At 48.9% G+C, this 26885-nt stretch overlaps 2 protein-coding genes across 3 annotated transcripts in view; one reads left to right on the top strand and one right to left on the bottom strand.

Annotated features, from left to right (window-relative positions):
* The window catches only part of Rpl29 (ribosomal protein L29), an 893235-nt gene that overhangs the window by 698545 nt on the left and 167805 nt on the right, over positions 1-26885 (top strand). The gene's annotated exons all lie outside the window — the stretch shown is intronic.
* Alas1 (5'-aminolevulinate synthase 1) lies at positions 251-13655 on the bottom strand. The gene is made up of 11 exons (NM_024484.3): positions 13519-13655; positions 12504-12723; positions 10062-10295; positions 8461-8610; positions 7929-8151; positions 5638-5822; positions 4815-4994; positions 4259-4423; positions 2669-2937; positions 1790-1952; positions 251-521 (listed from the first exon to the last, which is right to left on the bottom strand). Exons 2-11 carry the CDS (start codon positions 12700-12702, stop codon positions 361-363), a joined length of 1929 nt encoding a protein of 642 aa, NP_077810.2. The 5' UTR covers positions 12703-12723; positions 13519-13655; the 3' UTR covers positions 251-360.

Consider the following 26885-nt stretch of genomic DNA (forward strand, 5'->3'; position numbering starts at 1 on the left):
ACTGGCTGCCCCTTCTGGTCTGAGGCAGGAAGTGTGAAGGGAGCCCCGCAGCAGGTGGTATCACTGCTTGTAGTCTCTGGGGTGCAGCTGGGTCTGCCAGGTCAGGTTTAAGCACAGCAAAAGGCCTGGCAGGCATTACAATTTAGATAGGCAAACTGCAGACCACTTGAGAGTTATCTCTTCATTCAGTGTTCGACAGTGTTCTACCTAACACACTAGAATCTAGTCTACAGTAAAGTCAGGACTATGATTTTACTATAGATTAAGATTTAATATATAATTTACTTCACATATAAAGACAATTCTGGCTACTATTTGGGTATGGTAATGGTCTGGGGTTTGTGAATAACTGAGTCACAGTCAGGCCTGGGCAGACACCATCTTGCTCATGCCTGAGAAATAGGCTTTCTCTCTCTCGCTCATCACTTCGAAGTGTAAGGGCCTCCTGCAGAAGTTGCATTCAGCTGACGAATGTGGCTTCAGTTCCAGCCCGACTCGCTTCCACGTGAGCAGCAGCTTCTCTGTGGGGAGAGACAGCTTTTTAACATCACAGGGATCTTCTGCCCAAGAGAATAAGAGTCCATGTCCACACAGAAATCTGCACAGGAACGCTCACAGAAGCACCCACTCCTGACTTCGACAGTAGAAGCAACCCAATGCCCATCCACGGCGCACACGTGAAATGCACCAAATCCACACCTGGAAGATTATGTGGCAATAGAAAGGACAGAGCTGGCGCTCAGGGTGAGAGAGGGAGGGCATCGGTGGGCTCTGGGCCAACCTAGGCTGCAGGTGCAACCAGACTGTCTTAAAGGTAAGTATGTAAATAGGCAGCGGTGACACCGGTCACTCTCTCCTCTCTCCCAAGATCCGCACACCAGGGGTGAGAGGGACTAGGCAGCAGGACCTGAATGCTAATGAGGACACAGCAGAGGTGATGGCTTCTCACCAGGGTGCATGGATCTAAAACCCCTTTGATCCTGTATTTTTAGAGGTAAATTTTATGGTGTGTCAATTAATCTCAAGGACACTGTTCTAAGGGCTGGGTCTCACTTCACAAACCAGCTTCAGAGCTCAGTTCGTGGCAGCAGCAACAGTGCACTAATCTGAGCATGGGGGGGTGGGGTAGGAGTGGAGAAGTCAGGGGGAGTGGACCTCAGGGGCGGAGAGTGCATGCAGTGTGCCAAGACCACAAGTTCAGCCCCAGCACCAAAATCAAACACAAATACTCTGAGCATCTTGAACATAAAATCTGTCCATGGAAGTTATACTGACTTGAGAGGGCCCAAGAGGGCAAAGTTCCTCTATGGCCAGGATGACCTACAGCTAAAATCCCCCCAGGCTCTGCCTTTGGAGTGAACACAGAGGCGGGGAGGGGGACGGGGCAGTCCAGTCACCAGAACAGATTACTTCAAGGAATAGAATCGCAGGGAATGCATGAGCAGGATTCTAGTGGACAGGGCAGACGTGCTGTCAGAGGCCTCCAGCGCCCTCAACAGCCACATGCAGCCTGTGCATACAGGAGACAGGAGAGACGAGGTGGGGGCAGCAAGTTCCCTGAGAGCTTCCAAATGCATCTTGCACATCTCAAAGTGAGTCACTACCGTCTAATTTTAGAGTTTCATTGTGTGGCATCTGAGGGCACAGTTAGCCACTTGGAACAAGACACCAATCTTATCTAAGGCATTAGGGTAAATTCCACCAAGAACCTTGCATGAGCTTCATTCATGTGGGTTCTGGAATGTGCTTATAGTGAGGTAGAGATTCCCGTCACTCTGCCGGGACTCACCTAGGAAGAAGTTCATCATCTGCGGTGTGTGGTGCGGGGTGGGGGCGATCCGGAGGAGCTCCTCCCCACGAGGCACTGTTGGGTAATTAATGGCCTGGACGTAGATATTATGCCTGGTCATCAACTCATCACAGATTTCTGTGTTTTTAGCAGCATCGGCAACCTGTGATCATTCACAGCAAGAGCAGGTCAGAATGAAGACACGCTAATTTGGCAGAGACAGTCAAGAACACAGCGTTTGTGAACGAGGTTCAAGCTGCAGGCCAGACTGCAGCCGAGTGTGCAAGACTGGGTTAAGGGGAAATGCTCCCCGGACAGCTGTAATTTACAGGAGCTGGCATTTGCATAGCGGGCTGCTATACTGGAATTGTCACATGGCTGTCCTCCAAACCTTACATGGTCAAGGAGGTGGTTTTTTTTTTTCCCACACATCCTTGTTCCAATGAGGTACTGGCCAGCTCTGGTTATATTAGCTACTTTCTTATATTAACTGTGACATCAACAGGGACATGGTTTGTAGAGGGAAGGGTAAGACCTACTTCGAAATTTACTAAGTGGAAAGTCAGACTTCAGAGCAGCCTATGCTTAGGCTTCTAGAGTTTTCTACACACATGTTCTTGTTTACCCTGCTAAGGTCAGTGTTCTGGGGAGGGAGACAGTGCTTGAGCCCGCTGGGTTCAAAGACTTCATTCTTATTGCGAAGTCAGCCTGGGCAGCTGAAGACAGAGAAACATGGCAAAAGGCCATTGGCTACAGTTCGAACACTAGTTCCAGTCCTGCATCACCCTACCCAACCCCTTCTGGAAGCCCTTCTGCCTTCAGGAAGGCAGAAACAGAACACTGTCATATCATGTGTTTCAATCGGAAACAGGCCATTACCCGCACAGGGATGATGTGGCTGGGGCAGTGGATGACTGGGAGGCCAGCGTCCATTAGCATCTGCCTCATAAGCTTGACATTGCGCTGGTGCTGGCGGCGAAGGGCACGTCCCTCATTGCTCTTCAGGATCCGCACAGACTCCAGGGCTCCAGCCAGCAGCATTGGTGGCAGGGAGGTGGTGAAGATGAAGCCCGCAGCGTAGGACCGGACGGTGTCGATCAGCAAACTCGTGCTGGCAATGTATCCTCCAACACAGCCGAACGCTTTACCTGGGAGGAGAAGTTCTTTCTGTTAGGCTGGCCTTGCATGAGCAGCACCGCACAGCTTCCAGGCTCTGACTTTGTGGCAGTCACCCGGCTAAGACTGAGGCCTTACTTGCTACTCAAGCAACAAGAGATTCTTGACAATTAGCATTTGCTGGATGAATACAAACACTCGGACCTGTCAGGGCTGATGCAGGGCCAGGATGGTTTCTCAGTCTGGTCAAGGCCCCCGAGTAATCTGTTATCTCAAGTTTCAGGATTAAGGACTCCAGAAGGGTTCTCAGGAACCTTAACTTTGTGTTCTGCACATTTTTTGCTAAACCACAAGAGGATTAGGTAGGCTCAAACTCCTAGAGTGGAAAATTACTCTGCCTAGCACTCTCCAGCTCACTGTACCAGCCTCCAACAAGCCTATATCACAAATTGGAATTTGGCACTAGAATAGGTAGGTGACTTTCCCCTGCATCTCTGGGTCTGTGGGAGGCATTCTTACTCCCTTGACCCCCAGGGCTGGAAGATGCTGGGTTTTGCTTGCTGATCCTTGACTAAGTGTAGGTTTTAGCTTGGTATTCAGCTGACTGCTACACAGGCTTCTCACTGCCTTATGAACTTCTGGATTTTTTTTTTTTTAAAAGAACCTTCGAATTTCTACAATCTCTTAATGATTCATTCCCACAGGCAAACAGGTCATTTGCCTTCTCTCCAGGAACTCTGATTAGATCCTATTGGTATTTTCATCATATAGATGGGGAAACAGGCATGAGGTCAGTTCATAGGCCAAGGCCACACAACCAGTGAGCTGGCAGGCAGGTCTGAAGCCCAGGCTTTAGGGTGCCAGCACAGGGAGAGGAGCAGGCCGGAGAGTCGGAGCTTTCCTGTGCTCGCACAGAGCACGGCGTCTCCCAGTGCCTGTTAGAAAAGCACTGGAGAGCCCCTCCTTTCGACTCCAGCATTACAGAGTGAAGGCTCTTGGCACAGCATCAAGTAAGAGTCAAGTACGGTTGGAATGACCTCAGATGACAAGAAATGTCATTTCTGTCATATTTAGCTCTGGGAGTCTGTGCGCCTCATGTGCCCAGGGATCTGGCAGGGCTGGGCTGGCATTCACTGGGGTGGAGAACTCCACCGCAAGATGGAGGTGGTGGCACACACCGCAAACCCAGCACCGGAGACCTGAAACGAGGCCAGCCTGGGCCACAGGCTGAGACCCTGCCACAAAGGGAAACAGTCCAGGCGGCACAGGCTACCTCACTGCTTCTGGTCCTAGTGCCAGTTAGAGCAGCCAGTCACTGGTCTCGGTGTAAACGGACAGTTACAGAGTACATACCGAGTGTTCCAGAAATGATGTCCATTTTTGGCATGACTCCATCCCGATCACCGATCCCTCCACCTGAAGCCCCATAGAGCCCTACTGCATGGACCTCGTCCACAAACGTGATCGCTCCAAACTCATGGGCCACATCACACAGCTCTTCCAGGGGGCACACTGCTCCTGAGGAAAGCCAAGGAAAATGTCAGTAACAATGGTTAGAGCCAAAGCAAAGTGCCATACATTCTAAGGGGTCATTTTTAGTGCTGGAGAGAAAACAAACGCCCCCAGTTCTTACCCCATGAGGTTATATAATCTAGCAACAGCAAGAGCAGAAAACCCAGTTACTCATCTGTATAATGTCTCTCAATTACAGAGTCCCAGCACAGAAAAAATGCAAAACCAAAGGAAACACAATATTTTTGTTTGTTTTTGGAGTTAAGTACGGACCTCATGCACAGTTAAACGGAAGCCTGTCAACCAGCTATGTCCCCAGGGCCCACGCACCATAGTTTAAACAGTTCAAGCCTAGTTCTGCATCTCAGGCTTCAGATCAGCCTCAGCACATACTTACCATCCATTGAATGGACAGTTTCGAATGCTACGATCTTGGGGACCGAGGGGTCGGATCTCTGCAACAGTTCTCTGAGATGGTTGACATCATTGTGGCGGAAGATATACTTTGGCACTCGACTGTTGCGAATCCCTTGGATCATGGAGGCATGGTTCCCGGAATCAGAGTAAATTTCACAGCCTGACATGAGAAAGGGGCTACTTAGTGGCAAAGGCATCAGGACAAATGATGCCCTGGACCATGCGACAGAGCCTTTTCTACTGACAATACCTCGGAAATGACCCTACAACGAGAACAGTGTGTGCTGACACAGTCACTGGCTCCCGCTTCTCCTCTGGGAAGACACAAGGCAGATGACCCAGTGGCTGCTGGCGGACGCTCACTGGCCAAGCACTCGATACACACAAGCTAATGCCCTGGACCCACCTCAGCATCCAGAAACACAAAAACCAAAGCCACGAGGTCACATGTCTGTCAGCCCAGCATTCTGAGGCCATCCTGGGTGATACAGTGAGACTCTCCAAAAATAAAAATGGCCTTTAGACATGGGTAATAGTGGTGAATATGGGTACCTCACTTCAGACTCTATGAAGACACACGTCTAAGTGCAATGAAGCATTTTGCTAGAGGAATGCCTTAGAATACAAAGTACACCTGACAGGAGTTTCAGGACAGGGCCCTGAACTCAGAACACGCAGTCAGTGCCTTGTGCTCAACACAGTGTTGACACAGGGCCATTAGGCTGAACTGAGTGGGCCTTCACTGTAGATAGCATCCTTGTCATGCAGAAACCTCCAGTGCGCTAGGTCCCGACGGCACCCACCTGGCATCATCTTAGCCAGGGTGAAGAGAGTGGAGTCGTTGGCCACGAAGCAGGAAGAGAACAAGAGCGCCGCGTCCTTGCCGTGGAGGTCAGCCAGCTCCTGCTCCAGTTCCACATGGAACTTGCTCGTTCCAGAAATATTTCTAGTTCCACCTGCTCCGGCACCATGCTGTTTCACAGTCTCTCTGTTAAAAACAAGTCAAATTTCAAAATTCCAGGGTTCACATCTCCAGAACTCACTAAAAACCCAGAGGGCTTTCATTTTGACAACCCCAGCACTGGGGCAGAGTGAGTGTCCAAAAATGAAGGTGGGAAGGCTGTGGAGGAAAACCTAATGCTGACCTCAGGGCCTATACCTACCCCACCCCACACTTACAACTACATATCACACCGGGCTGGAGAGACGGCTCAGTGGTTAGAGCACTGACTGCTCTTCCAGAGGTCCTGAGTTCAAATCCCAGCAACCACATGGTGGCTCACAACCATCTGTAATGGGACCCAATGTCCTCTGCTGGTGTGTCTGAAGACAGTTACAGTGTATTACTCATAAATGTAAAATAAAAAAGTACATCACGGGGTTGGGGATTTAGCTCAGTGGTAGAGCGCTTGCCTAGCAAGCGCGAGGCCCTGGGTTTGGTCCCCAGCTCCGAAAAAAAGAAAAAAAAAGTACATCACATGAGATACACAATACACTCACACACTCATATACAAACACACACATTTTTGGACTGAGGATGTAGCTCAGCTGATAGAATACTTGCTTAGTATACACAATGCTCTGAGTTCAGTTCAATCCCTAGAACCGCATACACAGGCATGGAGTATACCTATAATCTTAGCAAAAAAAATAAACAAAAAAAAACCAGGGCAGGCTGGAGAGAAGGCTCGGTGGTTAAGAGCACCAACTGCTCTTCCAGGATCCTGAGTTCAATTCCCAGCAACCACATGGTGGCTTACAACCATCTGTAACGAGATCCGATGCCCTTTTCTGGTGTGTTTGAAGACAGCTACAGTGTGCTCATGTACATAAATTTTTAAAAAATGACGTAAAAAAACAAAAAAAGAAAACACCCAAACAAACACACATTAAAAAAAAAACCTACGATCATATCTCAAGCAAGCAAGAAAATTCTTGGTTCTGTTTATTTTTGTTTTTTTTTTTAAGTTTTTAAAACAGGGTCTGACTATGTAGCCATGGCTATCCTGGAACTCACTATGCTGCCCAGGCTGCACAGAGATCCCCCTGCCTCCTCCCCTCAGTGCTGGAATTAAGGCTCCGTTCTGCACAGCTTATTTTCTTATCTTATTTAAGAAAAGTTATTTTGAAACTCATGGTTTCTAAACTCCATACAAATGAGTCCTCTTTCCAGAATCAGGAATGAACATTCTAGTATCTCTCTCACTGTGAAACCCGGGGCCATAAATCTTAAAGGAATTGCTAAGAATCGTTTAGGGGATGGAGCAATGGCTCAGCGATTAAGAGCGCTGCCTGCTGTCCAGAGGACCCAGGTTCAGTTTCTAGTCTGAGAATCCCATGCCCTCTCTGACCTCCGCACACATGCAGATATGCAGGCAAAGTAGTGTGTTAAGAGAAAGCAGACCCTAGAAGGCTGCAAAGCAGTTACATAACGTTAGGACGCATACATGCTTATGCTCGACCTCATGTGGGGCTCTCTTTAGCAAGCCTCTCGGAGAACTCAATGAGCAACTGCCTCAAGCCATAGCAGTCCTCCTGAAGAACAAGGATGGGACCTTCCTGCTTTTCACCATGTCCTGCTGAAATAGCCCGACCCACTATATCCACAAGTTAGAGTTTCTCCAAGAACACAGAGATTTATTTAGAAGTAGCTGAACTATGTCCCCAGCCCCAAAGTGTTCATGCGTGCGTGCGTGTTATCCCTGTGTGTTATATATTTGTGAGTATGGGGTGGGGTGGGTGTGTAGTTAGAGGACCAAGGTCAGCATGAGGTTTCTCCTCCACAGCCTTTTCATCTCTGTTTTTTTGGGACACCCTCTGCCCCAGATATCATCTGTAGAGATTTTCAAAGGTTAAGAATATCCCGCCAGTGAGGTAGTTCAGCAGGTAAAGGGGCTTCACTGTAAAGCGTGGCAACCTGAGTTCAATCCCAGAATAAAGGTTGAAAGAGAGCTGGCTCTACAAAGAATAGTAGCACATCATCGTGGCACACTTTCAGTGACTAAATATGCTCTCCCATTAAAGGTCTAGCTGTATAAACCATCAAGTCTTGCTGAATAATGCCTATGGTATCTGAAAACTGATAGCTACTTACATGACAGCCCCACACACCCGTGGGTGTCGACTCATGCCTAGATAGTCATTGCTGCACCAGACCGACACCTGCTTTTTGGTGATGAGGGAGTCCGTGTAGTCATCTGCCATAGGGAAGATCTGTGCTCTCCGGTTCACAGTTTTAAAAACTCGGTAGGTGTGGTCATTTTTTTTCTCGTCAATTTTCTTCTCAAAGAAATGATCATATTGAAAAGTGGAAACGGCTAAAGTGAGAACAAACAAAAGAGAGTTGTTTTTTTTCTTAAGGATAGACAGGGTTCAAATCTCAGTTTGGTCATTCGGGGGCACTGTATCCAGGATTGGAATGACAAGACTGCACCTGGTAGGCGTTTGGTACACTGTCCAGTACATAGGTGATGGGTAATGAAAGACTGAAGGCCGGCAACCAGCAGCACACATCGCCACTAAGCCCAACTGTACTCAAGCAAGGGCCCTGGGCTTCAACTCCGGCCTTACCACACATCTTCACATTTAACCTGATACACATTTAACTCACAAACAACAAGACTCACACTTTGGCAAGTTATCCTGAAGAAGATGAGACACTCTTTCTGGCCTTTGCTTTCTCATGATGTCCTGGAAGTTCTTCAGCAGTGGGCTTGGACCTTCTCCATCCCTTTTTGCATTGACCAAGCTGGGGAGCACTGGGCTTTGAGCAACCTCTGTAACAAAGTAACAGGAGGCACAGAGGACAGACCTTTTATTCTTAGTTCACAACACCTTCTAGGCATACTGTTACAAATAGCTTAGGGGAGGGGGGCACGCCTACATAACTGGATACAGTTCATTGGCTAAGAGCACTGGTTGCTCTCTTTGAGGACCTGGGTTCAATTCCCAGCATCCACATGGAGGCTCACAGCTGTCTGTAACTACACCTCCAGGAGATCTGACACCCCTTTCTGGCTTCGTCAGGGACCAGGCATATATTGGTGCACTCATAAACACAAAGGCAAAATATCCATACACACTAAAATCATTTTTTTTTCTATTCTTTTTTTTTTTTTTTTTTTTTTGGGAGCTGGGGACCGAACCCAGGGCCTTGCGCTTGCTAGGCAAGCGCTCTACCACTGAGCCAAATCCCCAACCCCCATTTTTTTTTCAAACACAGCTTATTGCCTGGTGCATGGCTTCACCTCTAGCATTTGGGAATCAGGGTCAAGTGGATCTCTGTAAATCTGAGGCCAGAGTGTGCTACATAGTGAGAACTTGTCTTAAAACAAAAACCAAAACATAGCTTATTGCCTACTTCATGAAGAAAAAAAGCCAATCATAACCAAAGTTGGCTGGGACGAAGTGTATGGAACCTGTCTTTCTTCAGCCTGTGTCCTACATAGGCTTTTGGTACTCTGCTTCTTTTTGGCTTTTTGAGAGGATGGCCTGGAGCTCAAGACCCTCCTGCCCGGCTTATCTAGTGCACCACCTGGCTTCAGAGCGATTCTGTTCTCACTGCTACCAGACCGTTCCAATGGACATGAATCAGAGCCTAAGGCCCCTGTTCGACTGGCATGCCTCCTGGACTCCACAGCCCGTTCCCCTCCTCCATCCCTCTTGCATAGAAAACACCTACCGAGGCAGCTTTTTCCCCCCTAGGGTCTCTCTCTCTATGCAGCTCTGGCTGTCCTGGAACTGGCTACTTAAAGACGGGAACTCACACTGATCCCCTTGCTTCTGCCTCCCAGGTACTGGACTTAAAGGTGGGTGCCACCATGCTCAGCATGCTGAGGCTTTTAGGGGCTTCTGGGAGCACAGATGGGGTTAAGGTTGTCCCTCCGTGACCATCAGCAAGACACACAGTTTGAGTGTCCTAGGATAGCACTTACAGTGGTAAAATAGAGACAAACCAATGCTGACATCTGTTCAAGATTACAGGTTATTTCCAGAAGTAAGCATGACTCTGGGAAGCTGGTCACTTTCCACACCCTCACCAGAAAACAAGTCCCACATTCTGCAATACAGGCTGTCTAGCTTGAGAACCTTCCTTCCTCTCTGGTATAAAAAGAGGAAGGTATTCACATTATTACTACCCGGCCTGGTAATAGCTCGCATATCAACTGGAGGGGCCCATGGACCCCAAGGACTGCCTCACTCTTTCCCCTGGAGTCATCTCTGTTACCTTTCCTCACAGCATGCATTTCCTGCACGTCCTCCTGAAGCTCCAGACTGGCCTTGCGGAAGACGCTGCTGCCCGTCTGGCTCAGCTGTGCTGCCAGGAAAGGGCACTTGCTCCCAGAGCTCTGGCTTGTAGAGGGTGACGGGTGTCCAGGCGGGAGCTGTGTGCCGTCTGGAGTCTGTGCCATCTGGGACTCGTCAGGAGCCTGCTGGACTGCGGCTTTGGCAGTTTTCTCTTCTGAGGAAGGAAATGGAAAGAATGAGGCCCCAGCCCTGCTCATGGAGTGCACAAGCAAGTCCGTTCCTTCTCACCTCAAACTTCACTCTCATTCTAGTCTATAACCCACACCCAGGTTTACCTTTGTTAAACCTCTGTTGCTTTCCTCTGCTAACATCTGTTCTCACCTGCCTCACTGTGACAGTGGCTCTCTGAAGGGAGACTGGCCCATCCAGGTCACCTCAGAACCACAAGACCTCTTCAAGAGCCCTAGTTTATGTTTTCAGTCAACACAACATTCTTTTATCATCTGTTTGAGACAGGGTCTTGCTATGTGGCCCATGATGCTTGACTTGGCAATCCTCCTGCCTCAGCCTCCTAAGTGCTGGGATTATGTGTGCGCTTAGCCCCAAAAGCCCTTGACATGGATCACTGTCAGTAATTTCTTTCCCATGGACACAGCATATTTCAGGAGATTAATGCTGGGGTAACCAGGGGGAGTCACACGGTCATTTCCTCTTCACAGTTTCTAAACAGATTCCTAATAAAGCTCAACAGCTTTAAAAATACTTCTAGGGCTGGAGAGATGGCTCAGCGGCTAAGAGCACTGACTGCTCTTCCAGAGGTCCTGAGTTCAAATCCCAGCAACCACATGGTGGTTCACAGCCATCTGTAATGGGATCTGATGCCCTCTTCTGGTGTGTCTGGAGACAGTGACAGTGCACTCATATATATTAAATAAATAAATCTTAAAAAGAAAAAAGAAAGAAAGAAAGAAAGAGAGAGAAAGAGAGAAAGAAAGGAAAAACAGGCTGTCCCTTAGATCTTCAAACTGTCCCCAAACTACCAGGGCTATTAAAAGGCGTAGGCAGGTTGGATTCACAGAGGGCTCACCTCACCTACTTTCTCATCGAAGTTCAAAGGAAGCTGCTGACCCAGCACAGCAGGCTGGCTTTGCGCTCTAAGTTACAGTCACTCCTTGAGCCCTTGAGCAATGTGCTCACCTTCCTTCTAGAAAAGTCTTCCTTCATCATATTGGAATACTCCCATGAGTCACTGGCTGCTCTTTCTACAACTTGGATAAGGTGTCTCAATACAGTTTCCATAACATTTTCTATAAAGACAAGTCAAGAAATGGTATTTTGAAACTAACTTGATTTTTTTTTTTTAACAAGGATTGCAGATCTGTTATGGAAAGTCTAGAACAATGGAAGGGAAAAGGAGCATTCTACCTCAAAACATGGCCACCACAGACATTCTGAGAAAAGACAATTAACTCCTGGCAGGAAAGTCCTGCCCACTAGAAGAACAAACAGTCCTTCGACACACCGAAGAGAAGCCTGAAAGATGAAGGGCTCACCAGGAAGGAGTAAGTGGCCTTGAGAAGCCCGCCACCTGTACGGGGCAGGTCCATGCCCTGACAAACACTAACAAACACCGTGCCTCACTTACGTAAGGCAACTGGCCCAGTGGTAGAGTGGTGGCTGCCAGGCACTGGGGGAAGGAGTATGGGAGTTAATGTTTAATGGCCGCCCTTTTCAGTTTGGGAAGATGAAGAAAGTTCAGGAATTGGATGGTGGTGGCAGAACAACACGGGTGTATGCAATACTGTGAGTCACACGCTGCACTGATTAACACGGGCATGGTAACTGAGGTGGTGCATGCTTACAATTAAGGCTGAGGCAGGAGGATTGCCGTAAGTTGGAGGGCAATCTGGCTATATTATGAGACTCTGATTAAAAAAAAAAAAAAACTAAACTAAAATGGTAATATTATACACACACACACACACACACACACACACATATATATATATATATATATATATATATATATATATATATATATAGTTTGTTTGTTTTGCTTGAAGGGGAAAACGACAGTGGCTCACAAGTCTGTGACTCCCTCTTCTGGCCCCCTGGACCAAAGGAACGAACTAACAGTGGTAACTCAGGCCTGTGGTATCAGCGCTTGGGAGGCTGAGGTGAGGTCCTGACTTCATGGCCAGCCTAGACTACACAGTGAGTTCTGGGATAGCCTAGGACACAGAGTGAGATGCTCCCTCAAGATACTAGACAGATTTTTAGCCCCTAACTCAGGAGTCAGAGGGACAGTTCCACAAGATGACCCCCCCGCTCCCCATACACAAGGGTTGATCCTGATGGAGTAAGGCTCCCTCAGAGTGGCCTTCACCACCAAGGACATCTTCCCTCACTGCCAACTACTTACTCTCATTGGCTGGAGGGGTTTCTTTGACCTGCTGGCACTGTGCTGCTGAAGTGGACACGGTCCGAGGAGCCGGCTTGGCCCCGACTTCCATCATCTTGGGGCAGTTTTGAGCATAGAACAGCAGAGATTTCCCTGCCTTCTGCAGAAAGGCCTGAGGGACTCGGGATAAGAATGGGCATCTGCGAACGACAGTCTCCATGTCTGCAAAGTGTCCCGGGTCCTGTACAAGAGTCCATGATGAGTGACATTAAGGGAGGCCCAGACACACATCCCACTCAAAACCAAACCAAACCAAACCAAACTAAGGACAGCAACCAACAGAGCTCAGTAAAGGCATGGGAGCCACACTCTACCCAGGTCACCAACTTCTACATTCTCTACTTCTAGAGAAACCCTCCCATCCCCTAAGCAACTTTACCAGAGTAAGTAGGGACGACCAATAACTAAGGATGTAGAGATGAAGAACAAGGCAGAACTGGTGTCGGAGGCCAGAGGCTCCTTGAAGGGTGTACACTGTAGGTTAAGACACTTTAGCACACACCCAGGAGCAATAGCAAGGCCAGGGGAAAAGTCACTGTCACCTATCCAGCTAGGGAGGACTCCCTGGGATCCTAGCAACCCCAGGAAGGGGGAAGAGTCTAGACCAGCCCTGAGTCCCCGAGACAAGGTCATGTCCCTACAGCTAGAACAGGGAAAGGAGGCAGAAAGAAGGGTAAGGGCAGGGCTGACTCGGTCAGGAGCAGGGCTAGACAATGCAGAGCCTGACTGGTGGAAGGGGGTCAGCAGTGAGTCAGAGGTTCTCTGGGGTCAGAATGGAAAGGGTAAGAAAGAAGTTCTGAAGGCGCCTGTCAAAACGCCGAATGTCAGAAGGGCACGTAGTGGGGCGTCTGAGGTAGCCCAAGAGGTAAAGAGGGGGGATGAACGCTGAGCCAAGGTGGTGCCCGGAGGGGGATGGGCATGTGGCCGCGGTGGCGGGGCGCGCCGGGTTCCCGCGACCACCGAGCGTGGCCCTCACCTGCGCGGGCTCTCGACGAGACGGCGGTGGGCACTCGAGCGGAGGACGCTAAACCGACCAGTGCCCTTCTTCACGAACAGCCTCGGCTAGGGCCGCTGTTGGCCTAATATAGAGCCGGGGGTGACCGCTGCGCATGCGCTGTGGGTGCGGCCTGCCGCGCGCACGCGCACCGGAGTCGGCCCGGCAGGGTGCCAGGTCCCTCTGTGTGGGCTCTGCTCCAACTCTTGTGACTATGTCTTAGGCCTACGCTGCCTGAGCCAGGAGAGCAGGGCAGTGGACGGGCAAGTCCCTTTTTGGATCTCTACCCTTCGTCCCTCTTTCACCTTCCACGAACAGCCCTGTGCGTCAGACTCCTGGGCCCCCGGCGTAGGTCGTAAACCAAACCCACCCTGGTAAAAAGGTTTATTGGGCGCACAGGAAGGGGTTTCACGCCAGGGTCTTAAGATCAGATCAACGAGGGGCTTGCTTGGTTTTGTTTGCATCGATGACAGGGATTCTTTACTTGATGAATGGCCCAAGAATAGAATGGTCCTGGTGAAGAGATGCTAAGGGGCTGCAGACACGGGATTGAAGAAGCAGCCGCAGAAGGGTGATACGTTCTGATCCGAATTGAAGAAAAGAGAGAGCAGGGAACAGAGGAACTGACTAGATGGAGCTCATAGCTCCACAGTTCTAGTCACCCAGATGGTGAGGGTGTCATGACAGCACAGGGCCTGACACAGGATTGAACAGCTAAATTATCTTGTTTTTTAATTTGAGACAAGGTCTCATGTAGTCACACCATACTGTCCTCAAAGTTGCTATGTAGCCAACCTTGGAGGCATCCTGTCTCTACCTCCCCAGTGCTGGGATTGCAGGTAGGAGCCGCCATGCCTACAGGATGCAGCACTGAGGATGGAATCTAGGGTCTTCTGCATGCTTGGCAAAGACTACCCTTATTGAACTGCGTCCCTGACCCCGTTTTTGTGTCATTTTGTTGAATCAGGGTCTCACTTTGTGGACCAGGATGGCTTCCAACTTTGCCAGATTCCCGCTTCTGTTTCAAACACTGGGAATCATAACCCGGGCCACAACACTTAATTAGCCCTTGTTTGTGTTTTGTTTTTATACGGAGCATAGTCCAAAGTCCTTGCTGGTTGTAATGCACACCAACTGAGAGGTCTAGCTCTCTGTGTTAATCCAAAAGATGAGAGGAGAAAGACCACTGACCCAAATCATCATGGCCAAATTTATTAAAGCAGGCGAGCAATTAAAGCAAGCTTTTGTTACTTGGATACATAGGCTGCCTTCCCCTAAGGCGCTGACTGAGAGGTCAGTACTGGACAGAAGGAAGACGAGGTGTTTATAGCTCAGTTGTAGGGTGTGTCCAAATGGGGAATTTGGTGGGCAAAATCGGCAGGATTAGAGGAGCAGGACATAATCATAACAAGTTAGTCATAAGGATCTCCTGAAAGAAAGACATGATTACAAGGTGGTCATAAGGTAGTCATGACAACAGATAGACACAACAACCTTTTGAAATAAAGGTAGGGTTGCAAGGTGGTTATAGCTTTTTAAAACAAAGATCTGGTTGCATTTCCTGGAACAGTCAGTACAGAACCATCTGTAGTTAAGGTTACAGGTGGGGCCTCGCTCAGTCCTTGAGAAACAGAGGTTTAATCATGAACAGGAATGAGCCTAGTTTGTCTTTACTCTAAGGTGGCTTTGAAGCCTAAGGTGGAGGAGGCAGACTGGTTCATCACCTGGAGTGCAGAGCTGAGTCCTGGCTCCTTTGAAGCTCCTGAGACCTCACCTGAGGGGTAAGGCTTGGCAGTCTCTCAGGCACGCCAACCTGACCTCCTCACTCCACACCCTCCTCAACTTGCCCCAGACTGGGTTAGGCTGGATCTGTGCCAGGCCAAGAGCTGCCGGCCTGCAACTGGAGAAAGAACCATTCTGGTAGCATCTTTCCAGCTGGACATGAATAAGAAGGACAGAGTCCAGAAAGATAAAGATGGGGGTGTGCCCGAGTACTTCCTGATTTCCCTTCGAATCCCCCGCTTAGCTGTAAGACTGGTGTGGCGAGTCTGGGACTTTGTTTGGAGGAAGCCCTTGAGTCCGAAGTGGCACCTTGGGCACGCCAAGATAAGGACTCTGCCTACCGTCTTGCTAAAGAGTAGCACCTATCAGTCAGAGGGAAGAGAGAGAACGCCAGCACTTGAAGCTAGAAGTCAGATCTGATGCTGAGTGATTACGTTTGCTCTGGGCCTCACGTTTCCTTGTCTGGGCCTTGGGACCGTGATGCCTGCTGCCTTGCCTGGCTGTCTTTGGGAGCAGCAGAGCAGATGAAGACCAAACTCAATTGCTGGAACAGACGTGAGTTCTAAATTCAGCTCCGAATCTCAACTGGCTTTGGCCTTCACAGCCAAGGCTTGGTTCTCCTCATTGGCAAAGTTCTCCCAGCCCCGCTTGTCATCAGTGGGAGTGTCAGGGTGAAGTCGTGACTGCTGAGGCTAATTGCTTAAACTGGGTATCTAGCTCTCTGGAAGTTTCCGGTTTAAGGTGACAGGGGTGGGGAGTTGGGGGGGTGGGAGGGTAGTAGGGGGGGTTGGAGGCCCACCCACGGGGAAAGTAAAGTAGGATGTTGTTATAAACAATCCCAGATAGAGGCTCTATTACATCAACCGGAAGGAGGTTCCAGCCACCAGGAAGGCTCCCTGAAGAGAAGCAGGCGCTGGCTGGAAGGATGGGCCTACATGGTACAGGGAAACTGCTGGGTAAAATCAGGAGTGGAGAGTCCCAGGCCTGTGGGAGGGGAGCATGGCATGTGAGTCAGCCTGAACTGAACAGCTTGGCCACATGTATACAACAGCCAGGAGCTGGGGCAAGAGGTTAAACCAGAGAGGCCTTAAGTGAGCTGCAGTGCCAGAACCCAAAGAACTACTACCAAAGTCCTCCTCAGAACATATGTCTCTCGATTTTTTTTTTTAAGCGAGGAATCTGTATTTTAAACAGACCACCCTTCTGGTGCTGTGAGTGTTGGGTCTCTTAGGACCTCGTGTTAGGCTATGCCATACCAATGGTTCTTGTTTAAGACCTCGAAGGACAAAGCTAAGTCTAGGAATTATAATCCTAGTGCTGCTACACTCCAGCTTTTTAAGTAGAGGCCCCACGTCCTCAGCACCTTTGTGAAGTGGGAGTGGCCTCAGCTGCCCTGGGCTTCCTTGCCTTGGCTTTGTACCCAGGTGGTCTCTGGGCTAATCCAGCAGCCATCTTCTCCCTTGATGCTGCTTCTGGTCTATGCCCTCCCCTCTTCATCCATGCCTTCCCTTCTCCAAGGATCCCTCCCTGCCCTGCACTCCCGCCTCCTCCTCCCACAACCCCTCCTGAACTGCAGTATAAACTCCTCTTATCCTTTGCTCTGACCCTGAGCACGGGTGCCCAAACCGCTGGAGTTCAAGCAAGGTCAGCCCTCATTCTGGAAATGACGCTGAGACATTTCTACCTCTCAGCCAGCCTGCGTCACTGTCATGGTCAGGGGCTGCTGCATATCGAACTGGGCCAGCAGTCAGGGCAGAAAGAAAATGTCAAGCTTTGCCCCAAGAGTCCCCCCACCCTCCCTACTCTGGGCCCCACAAACTGTTTTCAGCAGTCCCTCTACATGACAAGCTTACTAGCCAATCTTACCAATTACCACTCTTCTGGCCTCAGTTTCCCCTCAAGGAGACCCTGGTAGACACGGGACAGGGCTGCCTAGCATGCTCAGTGTCCCACGTTCAAGTCCCAGCAATGCAAAACCGAAGTAAAAAGAAAAGCAAAGCTGTCCAGCCCAGGCTATTTCTGCTCACTTTGTAGCCTTGAAACAGAAGGACATTTTGTGCCACTTCTCCTGAACCCACATGTGCAGTGGTTGGTGAGGGCAGCCTGACAGCCCAGCTCTGCCCCAGAGAGCCAGAGACATGAACTGCAGGTCCACAGTGTCAGAGCTCAGGAGCCGCTATGTGAGGTAGGTTAGAGGCCAAGGCACCTTTGGAATGGCCTCAGGCTGACCTGGGGCACAGGCATAGTGTATGTGAGCCCTGACTTCTGTTCATGAAGCAGAGGGTAGGATTCAGGGTTCCAGCTGGAACGAGTCCCCAGACCTTAGCACAACAGACCCCATGGTGGAGGTATCATTCAGGCCATAAAGCTGAGCTCACAGACAGCACCACCTGCTAAAACAAAACCAAAGGTCTAATCCATCAAAGTCCGTAGTTATGGGAAAGTCTCAAAACGTACTAATCTTGCTTTTTTGCTTCTACAGTTCTGCTTACTGTTCTTGTTAACTGGAGCATGTCATTCAAGGCTCACATCAAGAAAGACTCGGAGCTATACACCGGGATCCCAAATACCTGGCGTAGTCCTGGCCAGCTAATAACACTTTCTATTGGCTTAAACTCATGTCCAAGCAGTCTTCTCTGGTGGATACCCCATAAAAAGACAAGGCTGTTAATTCTTCCAGAGGCAGATCTGGATTGGGGTCCTCATGGGACAGCCCACCTCCAATACGGTCCTAGAGAAAAGATGCCCAGAGGACTCCAGAGGTTCCCAGAATCTAACCCTCCAGCCACACACCTAGATATCTACTTGATTCAGGTTATGTTTTGTTTTGGTTTGTGTTTGGTTTTGGTTTTGGTTTTAGTTTATTTAGAGAGCCTACATAACATGTGTTTGGTTGGTTGGTTGGTTGGTTGGTTGGTGGGTTCGTTTTGCTTAAAAAGGAACGCCAGGCTAACTAAATGGCTCAGCAGATTAAGGGGCTTGCTGCAGAGCCCGACAACTTGAGTTCAATCCCCAGGATTTTCACGCAGTAGAAGGAGAGAGTCAGCTCCTGCAAGTTGTCTTCTGACCTCCACACACGTGCATTCAAACTCATGGTAAATGAATAAAAATGGAATTTACAGAACCGATGCCTGCATTGGAAGCTTGAGGGCTCTGTGGAAAGTCAATTGGATGGTATTTTGCTGGGGCAATCACGTGAAGGAACATTTTATTCGAGTGGACAAGTGTGAAAGGCTAAGGCAGACTCAGAAGGGATGTTTTGCTGAAGCAGACCCAGGAGAGGTTCTGTGAACAAACGCAGAGCAGACACAGAGTTCTGCTAAAGCAAACACACAAAAGGACACGTGATGAAAGATTCTTTGCTAACAGCACACATGTACTGGTCCACCTTACATTGCGTACTCTAGCTGCCTTTGTCAGGGCTCCATAGAGAGAGCCGCATCAAAAAACTTCTGGCGGCCGCTTCTGTGGACTCGGGCTGACTGGATGCACACGCTGAGGCAAGACAAGTGCTGAGGCAAGACCTGCGCTGAGGCAAGACCTGTGCTGAGGCAAGGCAGGCAGGGGATGTGATGTCTGGAAGGTATAAATAGGACTCGATGGACAGTGACGGAGACAGAGCTAGCTGTGTAATGTTTATAAGTCTTGAATCTTCGCTGATCTTTGCTTCCCTGAGAGAAGCACAGCTAAGACCTTCTGGTGTCCCTCTGAGTCCCTCTTGTTGACTCAAGATGAGGCTGAGGCCTGGCTGTCTCTGTTAGGTCACATCACCACTGTTGACTCAGCAAATGTCTTGCCTCAGCAGAAGCAGGTCTGGGGGCTCGGGGTTTATAAATGGGATACACACAAGCTGAGACTTTCGAGCCTTGGCATTGCATGATTGGGTAAGGGTAAAGGAATGCTGTCCTTCAAACTGATAACGTCTGTTCAGACAGCAAGGAGGGACCATACATCTGGAAAGGGACCTCCTTGACCTGGGAAGAAATGACTCATTTTGTTATCAGTGACCAGTGCATTCTTACAAGCCAGCCACGGCTGCCTGGGAATGTTTGCTTGTGTCTTTCCCATAGCTAAGAGTGGGGGCCTCATCACTTCAAGGACATTAATTTTCTGCCTCTTTCAAAGACAGGAGATAGCTGCACCAGGGACAGTGCTAGCTGTTTAACTCAGGCGGTGCTGGGGCTCACAGGGAGGGGAGGGGCTAACACCAAGGCGGGGTGCTGAACAGGGCTAACATGAGGGGAGCACTAAACTCAGTGCCAGGGCTAATAAAAATAAAAATAAAAGGCGAGAGCCGACTGCCTTTTGTCTCTTCTCAAGTGGTTAGCAAAGAATCTGTCATCACGTGTCCTTGCACGTGCACGCTTTAGCAGAACATCCTCTCCGCTGTGTCAGCTTCAGTGAAACGTTCCTTCAGGAGTCTGCCTTAGCCGTTTGCAGTGTGTCCACTTTAACGAAACGTTCCTTCATGCGTTTGCCCGAGCAAAACACCATGCAACTGACTTTCCATAGACCCCTCAATTTTCCACTTCAGATGCCCTACCGAAAACAAACTTGGGTCAAAATAGAGGACTTCATGACGATGTGAGTTCCACTGGGCTCATGATGTGTAGGTGACAGCCAGTTAGCCAAGGAAACTGTCAAATCTGTTAACATGTTCTCCTTTTCTCAATCATCCTCATCCTCAGAACTCAGCAGCTTGCCAAGTGCCCGGATTAAAGACAACACCACCGGGGTTGGGGATTTAGCTCAGTGGTAGAGCCCTTGCCTAGGAAGCGCAAGGCCCTGGGTTCGGTCCCCAGCTCCAAAAAAAAAAAAAAAAAAAAAGGGGGAAAAAAAAAAAAAAAGACAACACCACCATGGCTTGCTTTTATGAGACAAGGTGTTGCTATGGCGCACGCACGTGTGTGTGTGTGTGTGTGTGTGTGTGTGTGTGTGTGTGTGTGTGTGAATACAATATGAGTATGTGTATGTGTGTGAGTGTGTGTATGAAAGAATGTGTGTGTAAGAGTGTGTGTGTATAAGAGTGTGTATGTGTGTGTAAGAGTGTGTGTGTGTATAAGAGTGTGTGTATGTGTGTGTGAGAGAGAGAAAGAGAATAAGAGTGTGTATGTGTGTGAGAGTGTGTATGTGTGTGTGAAAGAATGTGTGTGTAAGAGTATGTGTGTGTATAAGAGTGTTTGTATGTGTGTGAGTGTGAGAGTGTGAGAGAGTGGGTAAGAGTGTGATTGTGTGTGTGAGAGGGTGTGTGTGTGTAAGAATGTGTGTGAGTATGTATGCGTGGGAGTGTGTGTGTGTAAGAGTATGTGTGTATGGGGCTGGGGATTTAGCTCAGTGGTAGAGCGCTTACCTAGGAAGCGCAAGGCTCTGGGTTGGGTCCCCAGCTCCGAAAAAAAGAACCAAAAAAAAAAAAAAAAGAGTATGTGTGTATAAGGGAGTGTATGTGTGTATGAGAGTGTGTGTGTGTAAGATAGAGTGTATATAAGAGAGAGTGTGTGTATGAATGTGTGTATGTGTGTAAGAGTGTGTGTAAAAGGGTGTGTGTGTGTGTGAGAGAGTGTGTATGAATGTGTGTGTGTGTGAGAGAGAGACAGAGACAGAGACAGAGACAGAGAGTGTGTATGTAATTTGTCCTCTGGCTTGGCAGTAAGTGTCTTTACCCTCTGAGCCATTTCTCCAACCCTTTGTAGGCTTCTGTTGTGATGCTGTTTCCTGTCATGATTCCTGACAATGTTAACAGTTCCGTGCTGTCGGTGCTCTCGAGACTGTAGTGAGGCATAGTCACCAATGGGCAAGTCCCCAGCCTCTATCCTGTAGCCATCTTTTCTTCCATGCCCAGGCACTTTGGCCAATGGCCTCCTAAGCTACTGGGGAGACAGAGTACTGGGAAAGACCTGGTGTATGCCAGGGGGCTGGGGGAAAGGAGGGAGGAGGTGGATTCTGGTCACAGCTAAGACCTGCTGTCAAGGAGAGGCAACCTACTACAAGCATAATCCCAAACCTAAAGCTTATTTTAAGACTCAGGCCTTTGATCTCAGCATGTGGGAGGCAGAGGCAGGCAGACTTCTGTGAGTTCAAAGCCATCGTGGTCTACAAAGCAAGTCCAGGACACTCAGGGCTTGTTAAGGATTTAGCGAAGGCCCAGGAAACTCCCTGTGGAAGAGGAACATGAAGGACACCAGAAAAGATGAGAGGTTGGAACAGTCCCAACCAGCTACAGCCAGATTTCCACTGTTCGTCAGCCATGGCCTGCAACAGCCTGAGAATTCTTCCAGAGATCTCTAGTCCCCAAAAGCCTGGGGTGGGTGGGGAGACCCTTGATTTGGATAAGGTAAACAATTTCAGGATGAGCCAGGGTGAAGCTGAGTTAGATTAGGGAGAAAGTTTAATTTTTTGTTGTTGTTGTTGTTTTAACATAGCTTTAAATAGAAAATTGGTAGAAAAAAAGTGCTGGGGTGGGGGTGGCAGGGAGGTCCGGAGGAGAACAAGCCACACCCAAGCATGGATGTGGCTCTCTTGGGAGTGGTTTCCAAGCATCTTAATAGAAGCCGGCTTGGTTCATAAAAGTCCCTCCCAAATGGTTGTTAAAAAACTTTTTTCTTTGTCTTTTTATTTTTTATTTTTTGTTTTTTCAGGATGGTTTCCTTGTATAGCCCTGGCTATACTGGAACTCTCTGTGTAGATCAAGTTGGCCTTGAACTCAGAGACCACCTGCCTCTGCCTCCCCAGGGCAGAGATTAAAGGTGTGAGTCACCCCACATGGCTTTGTTTTTTTTTTTTTGAGACAGGGTTTCATTGTGTAGCCATGGCTGCCCTAGAATTCACTGTGTAGACCAGGCTGTTCCCAAACTCACTAAGATCTACATTTCTCTGCGGAGCTCTGAGTTCAAAGGTCGTCCTCCTTGGTCAATAAAGGGTAGGGTGGAGCTAGAGTTGCCTAGGACAGGATTACAATCTGATAAGATAAAAGCAGAGAGTCACAAGGTGTCAAGACCTATCTTTTACTATAAATAGGAATTTCTTGTGAGATTTCTAAAAAATAGGTTTGCAGCTGGGAAACCCACCTAGGCCTTGCATGACTCATTGCTAGATCAGCACTTTTATTTAAAATATCCTGTCTGAAAGGAGTCTTGTCCCTGTGTAGGCAACTTTCATAGCGAATGCCGTCAGTTGTATTGAAATTCTTAAGGTTTTCTTTTTTCTTTCCTTTTTTTTTTTTTTTTTTTTTTTGGTTCTTTTTTTCGGAGCTGGGGACCAAACCCAGGGCCTTGCGCTTCCTAGGCAAGCGCTCTACTACTGAGCTAAATCCCCAACCCCTTCTTTTTTCTTTTAAAACATGTGTTTTAGGAGGAGACACACAAGTATCAAGGCACGCATGCGGAGGCTGCGAGAGGACAACTTTCAGAAATTGGTTCCCTCCTCTACCTTGTGGATTCTAGAGACTGAACTCAGATCATCAGGCTTGGCCGCAAGCCCCTTTACCTGCTGAGCCATCTCACCAGCCCTGTTCTAGAATTGAAAGACTTTGACCAGATTCTGGGGCTAGCACTTCCATCCCCTTCCCCTTAATTTCCCTGTTTGTCCTAAGCAATGGCACTATCACTCACAACTGGGGTCTTGGGTCTATGATGCTGCAGGCATTTAAAGGGCTACCCCATATTCTCTCTGCGAAGAGAGAGGGACCCTGGAGCAAAGAGAAGCAGCAAAGGCTGTGGTGTAGTGTGTCACACAGCTTTAATCCCAGCCTTCAGGAAGCAAACAGATGACTGTGAGCTCAGGCCAGCTTAAGCTACTGAGTGAGCTCCAGACCAGCCGGGGCCACCTGAGACCCTGTCTCAGAGAAAGGGAGGGAGGGAGGTGGGGAGGGAGAGGTTAGGAGCTCAGAAGGGAAGTGGATCCTGGTGTGTACGGTCAGGGAGGACAGTTGGGGGACAGTTGCTAAAACTGCAGTTAGCAAATAGATTGAAGTGTCTGGCCAGATGCTGTAACTATGGCCAACTTCAGGTTCCCCTTGAAGAAACCGTCCAGGACAACGCCTCAGTTAGTCCCTAAGTGGGACATAATTTATATACAGCCAGCAAGAAGGGAGTATGGCTAACTCTTAGCCTCCGACTTTAAGACCAGTTTTCCCAACCAAGAGAGAAGCTGCAAGGAACCAGGCTGTGGCTGGCTGCACTGAGGGTTCCAGCTCTCAGGGGAGGTGGTTCTGAACTCTGGTGGTTCTGCTCAGGTTGGAGTCCCAGGATCACTCCATAGCCAGCCAGGACCTCAGGTGGCAGGACTCCTTCCAGACCCCACACACTTGGAGGCACCACGCCTTCCCCATCGTCTCTGTATGGTGAGGGGTTCTGGGTTTCTTCCCCATCTTGAGAGTTTCTGGAAGGAGATGGGCTCGTTTGCTCCACACCACAAAACTTTCCTCCAACAATAGAAAACAGGATCCTTCTCTTTCTGCCTCTCTGCCTACGTCCAACAACATCTCCAGATGTTCTAACAGCAGCAGGCTGACAGTCACTACCATAAGAAAGCCAGGCAGGGGGGCTGGGGATTTAGCTCAGTGGTAGAGCGCTTACCTAGGAAGCGCAAGGCCCTGGGTTCGGTCCCCAGCTCCGAAAAAAAGAACCAAAAAAAAAAAAAAAAAAAAAGAAAGCCAGGCAGGGGCTGGAGAGATGGCTCAGTGGTTAAGAGCACCGACTGCTCTTCCAGAGGTCCTGAGTTCAAATCCCAGCAACCACATGGTGGCTCACAACCATCTGTAACGATATCTGATGCCCTCTTCTGGTGTGTCTGAAGGCAGCTACAGTGTACTCATATATAATAAAAAAAAAAAAAGATATTGTTAAAAAAAAAAAAGAAAGCCAGGCAGAAGTGTGCTTGAAGCCCAATCCTTATAAGCACCTGTCCACTGTCTACATTCTACATTCCCTCCTCCAGCCTCAGGCAGTCAATAGAGGCCCTGAGATGCAATTTCCTCCCTCACAAAGAGTGAGTGAGTTCTGTAATGGTCGGATATCCCATGTCACTTCAGCTCTGCCGTTGGGCCCACTGTTTAAACGCTAGTCTATACATTGCTGTCACTAACACCTGCCACCAGCTCATTTTGTTTGCTTTGCTTTGCTTTTTAGACAGGGTTTCTCTACGTAGCCTTGTTTGTCCTGGAACTTGCTCTGCAGACCAGGCGGGCCTTGAGATCTGCCTGCCTCTGGCTCCTGAGCGCTGGGATTAAAGGTATGTGCTACCACTTCCTCAATGCACAGCTGGTTTTAAATGAAGGAGATCCTTCTGGATAAGGAGGTTGGGCCTCCATCCGTGACCTGAAGGCTTCTGGAGCAACAGAATTTCTTGGAATAAGTCTTGCATTGGAAGCTGAGAGGCAGAAGTCTGGCCAGAGCATCCAGGCCACCCACGTTTTGTCCACCCACATTCTGTTTGTCAGTCTCTGACGTCACTCGAGTCAATTTTTCCCTTTCCCTCCATCCTACCACTTCCCATTTCTCAGAAGAATCCTCACTGACACTGTCTTTACACGAGATTGATGTGAGAGCTTAGTGGGACTAGGCCTTTCTGGGCTCAATGGTACCGAGAGCAACAGGCAGGACGTGTCAGTTGTTGGGTATAGATAACAAAATTGAGGATTGAGAAATCAACTCTTTTTTTTATTATTTACTTTTTACTTCATGTAGACTATTGTTTATCCTGCTTATATGTCTGTGTGAGGGCATTGAATGCCCTGGGTGTGAAGTTACAGATGATTGTGAACTACCCTGTGGGTGCTGGGAATTGAACCCATGTACTATTGGAAGAGCAGTCAGTTCTCTTAACTTCTGAGCCATCTCTCCGGCCCAGAAGATGGCTAAAGCTTCAGCACTGCAGTCAGGATTCCAGCCAGACCTGCACTCCCTACCTTGTCACCCACCTCCTCACAAGCTATCCGTGGGGTTCACTGTGACCTCTCTTTCCAAGACTTCCTGTTGGGTTCAACAAAAGCCTTCAGGTTCTGATGGGGGAAGTGAGGCCAGAAACCCCAGTACCACTCCTGCTACTGAGCCAACAGATTATTGGGCAAGAGCAGCAGGGGGTCGTGGCACACCAACACTTAATTGCTCCAGAATTGTGGCTTTGAGGTTTAGATCAGAATCAACAGAGGAGTGGCAGGAAAACTTTGCTCAGGTCTCTGCAGTGCCCGGAAGCTAAGGTCTTTGAAATACACAAGGTCCTGACCTGGGATCTGCATTGTAGAAGCCTTTGGGGGCTGACACAGGGTGAGGGCAGTGGAGGAGCTGGAAGGCCCTAGTCCTCCGAGCTCTCAGAGGCCCTGAACGTGGTGTTCCCGGTGGTGCCCCTGAGGGGTGGAGGTGGTGTTCCCGGTGGTGCCCCTGAGGGGTGGAGGTAGTGTTTCGGGTGGTGCTCCTGAGGGGTGGAGGTGGTGTTCCCAGTGGTGCTTCTGGGGGTGGAGGAGGTGTTCTCAGTGGTGCCCCTGGGGGTGGAGGTGGTGTTCTGGGTGGTGCTCCTGAGGGGTAGAAGCACTTCTTTACAGAGTTGTAGCTTTTTCCTATCCTCAGTCCTTTCCCCAGCTCCTCCTTGGCACTTACCTGCTTTGTAGGTCAGAACAATTTCAGGCACTAAGGGATCATGGGGCTTGGGCACACCACAAAGATCAGTTGGATACAAGTACCTCTGGAACAGAGGGGCACCTCAGTGGGTAAAGGCACTTGCCTTGAAAGCTGACCGACCTGATCTTCAGCCCCCTTGAAGGTGAAGGAGAGAACCAACTCCCCAAAGCTGGCTCTGACTGTCACACACCTGCCTGCACTCCTCTACCGTGCACATACACAATATTTTGAAAAACTTCGAGCAATAGTGATTGAGACCCTGTGGCCATAGATTATCAAGACAAAACCTGCTGCTGTTAATATGTGGGTGGCGATTTTTCTTTTCTTTTTTTTTTTTTTCTTTTTTTTCCGGAGCTAGGGAACCCAGGACCTTGCGCTTGCTAGGCAAGCGCTCTACCACTGAGCTAAATCCCAACCCCTAAATACCATTTTATCTGTATGAGTATTTAGTCTGCATTTATGGATTTGGTGCACCATGTGTGTGCCCCGCACCTGTGAAGGCCAGAGGAGGGCAATGGATCCTGGAATTCAGCACAGTTATGAGCTGTCTTGAGGGCTGAGAACTGAACCTGGGTTCTCTACAGGAGTAGCAAACACTCTTTTTTTTTTTTTTTTTTTTGGTTCTTTTTTTCGGAGCTGGGGACCGAACCCATGGCCTTGTGCTGAGCCATCTCTCCAGATGCAGACAATTCCTGGCAATGCTCCTGCCTCAGCCTTCTAAATTCAGAGAAGTTGGGAGAAAGCCACAATGTCTGGTTTTAAATTTTCTTTGTTTGGTTTGGTTTGCTTTGGTTTTTCTTTTTCTTTTTTTTTTTTTTTTCGGAGCTGGGGACCGAACCCATGGCCTTGTGCTTGCTAGGCAAGCGCTCTACCGCTGAGCTAAATCCCCAACTCTTTTTTTTTTTTTTGATACAAGATTTCTAGACAAGATTGGCCTCCGATTCCCTAGGTAGT

This window comes from Rattus norvegicus, chromosome 8, assembly GCF_036323735.1.
Source record: "Rattus norvegicus strain BN/NHsdMcwi chromosome 8, GRCr8, whole genome shotgun sequence".
In the NCBI taxonomy this organism is placed as follows: Eukaryota; Metazoa; Chordata; class Mammalia; order Rodentia; family Muridae; genus Rattus; species Rattus norvegicus.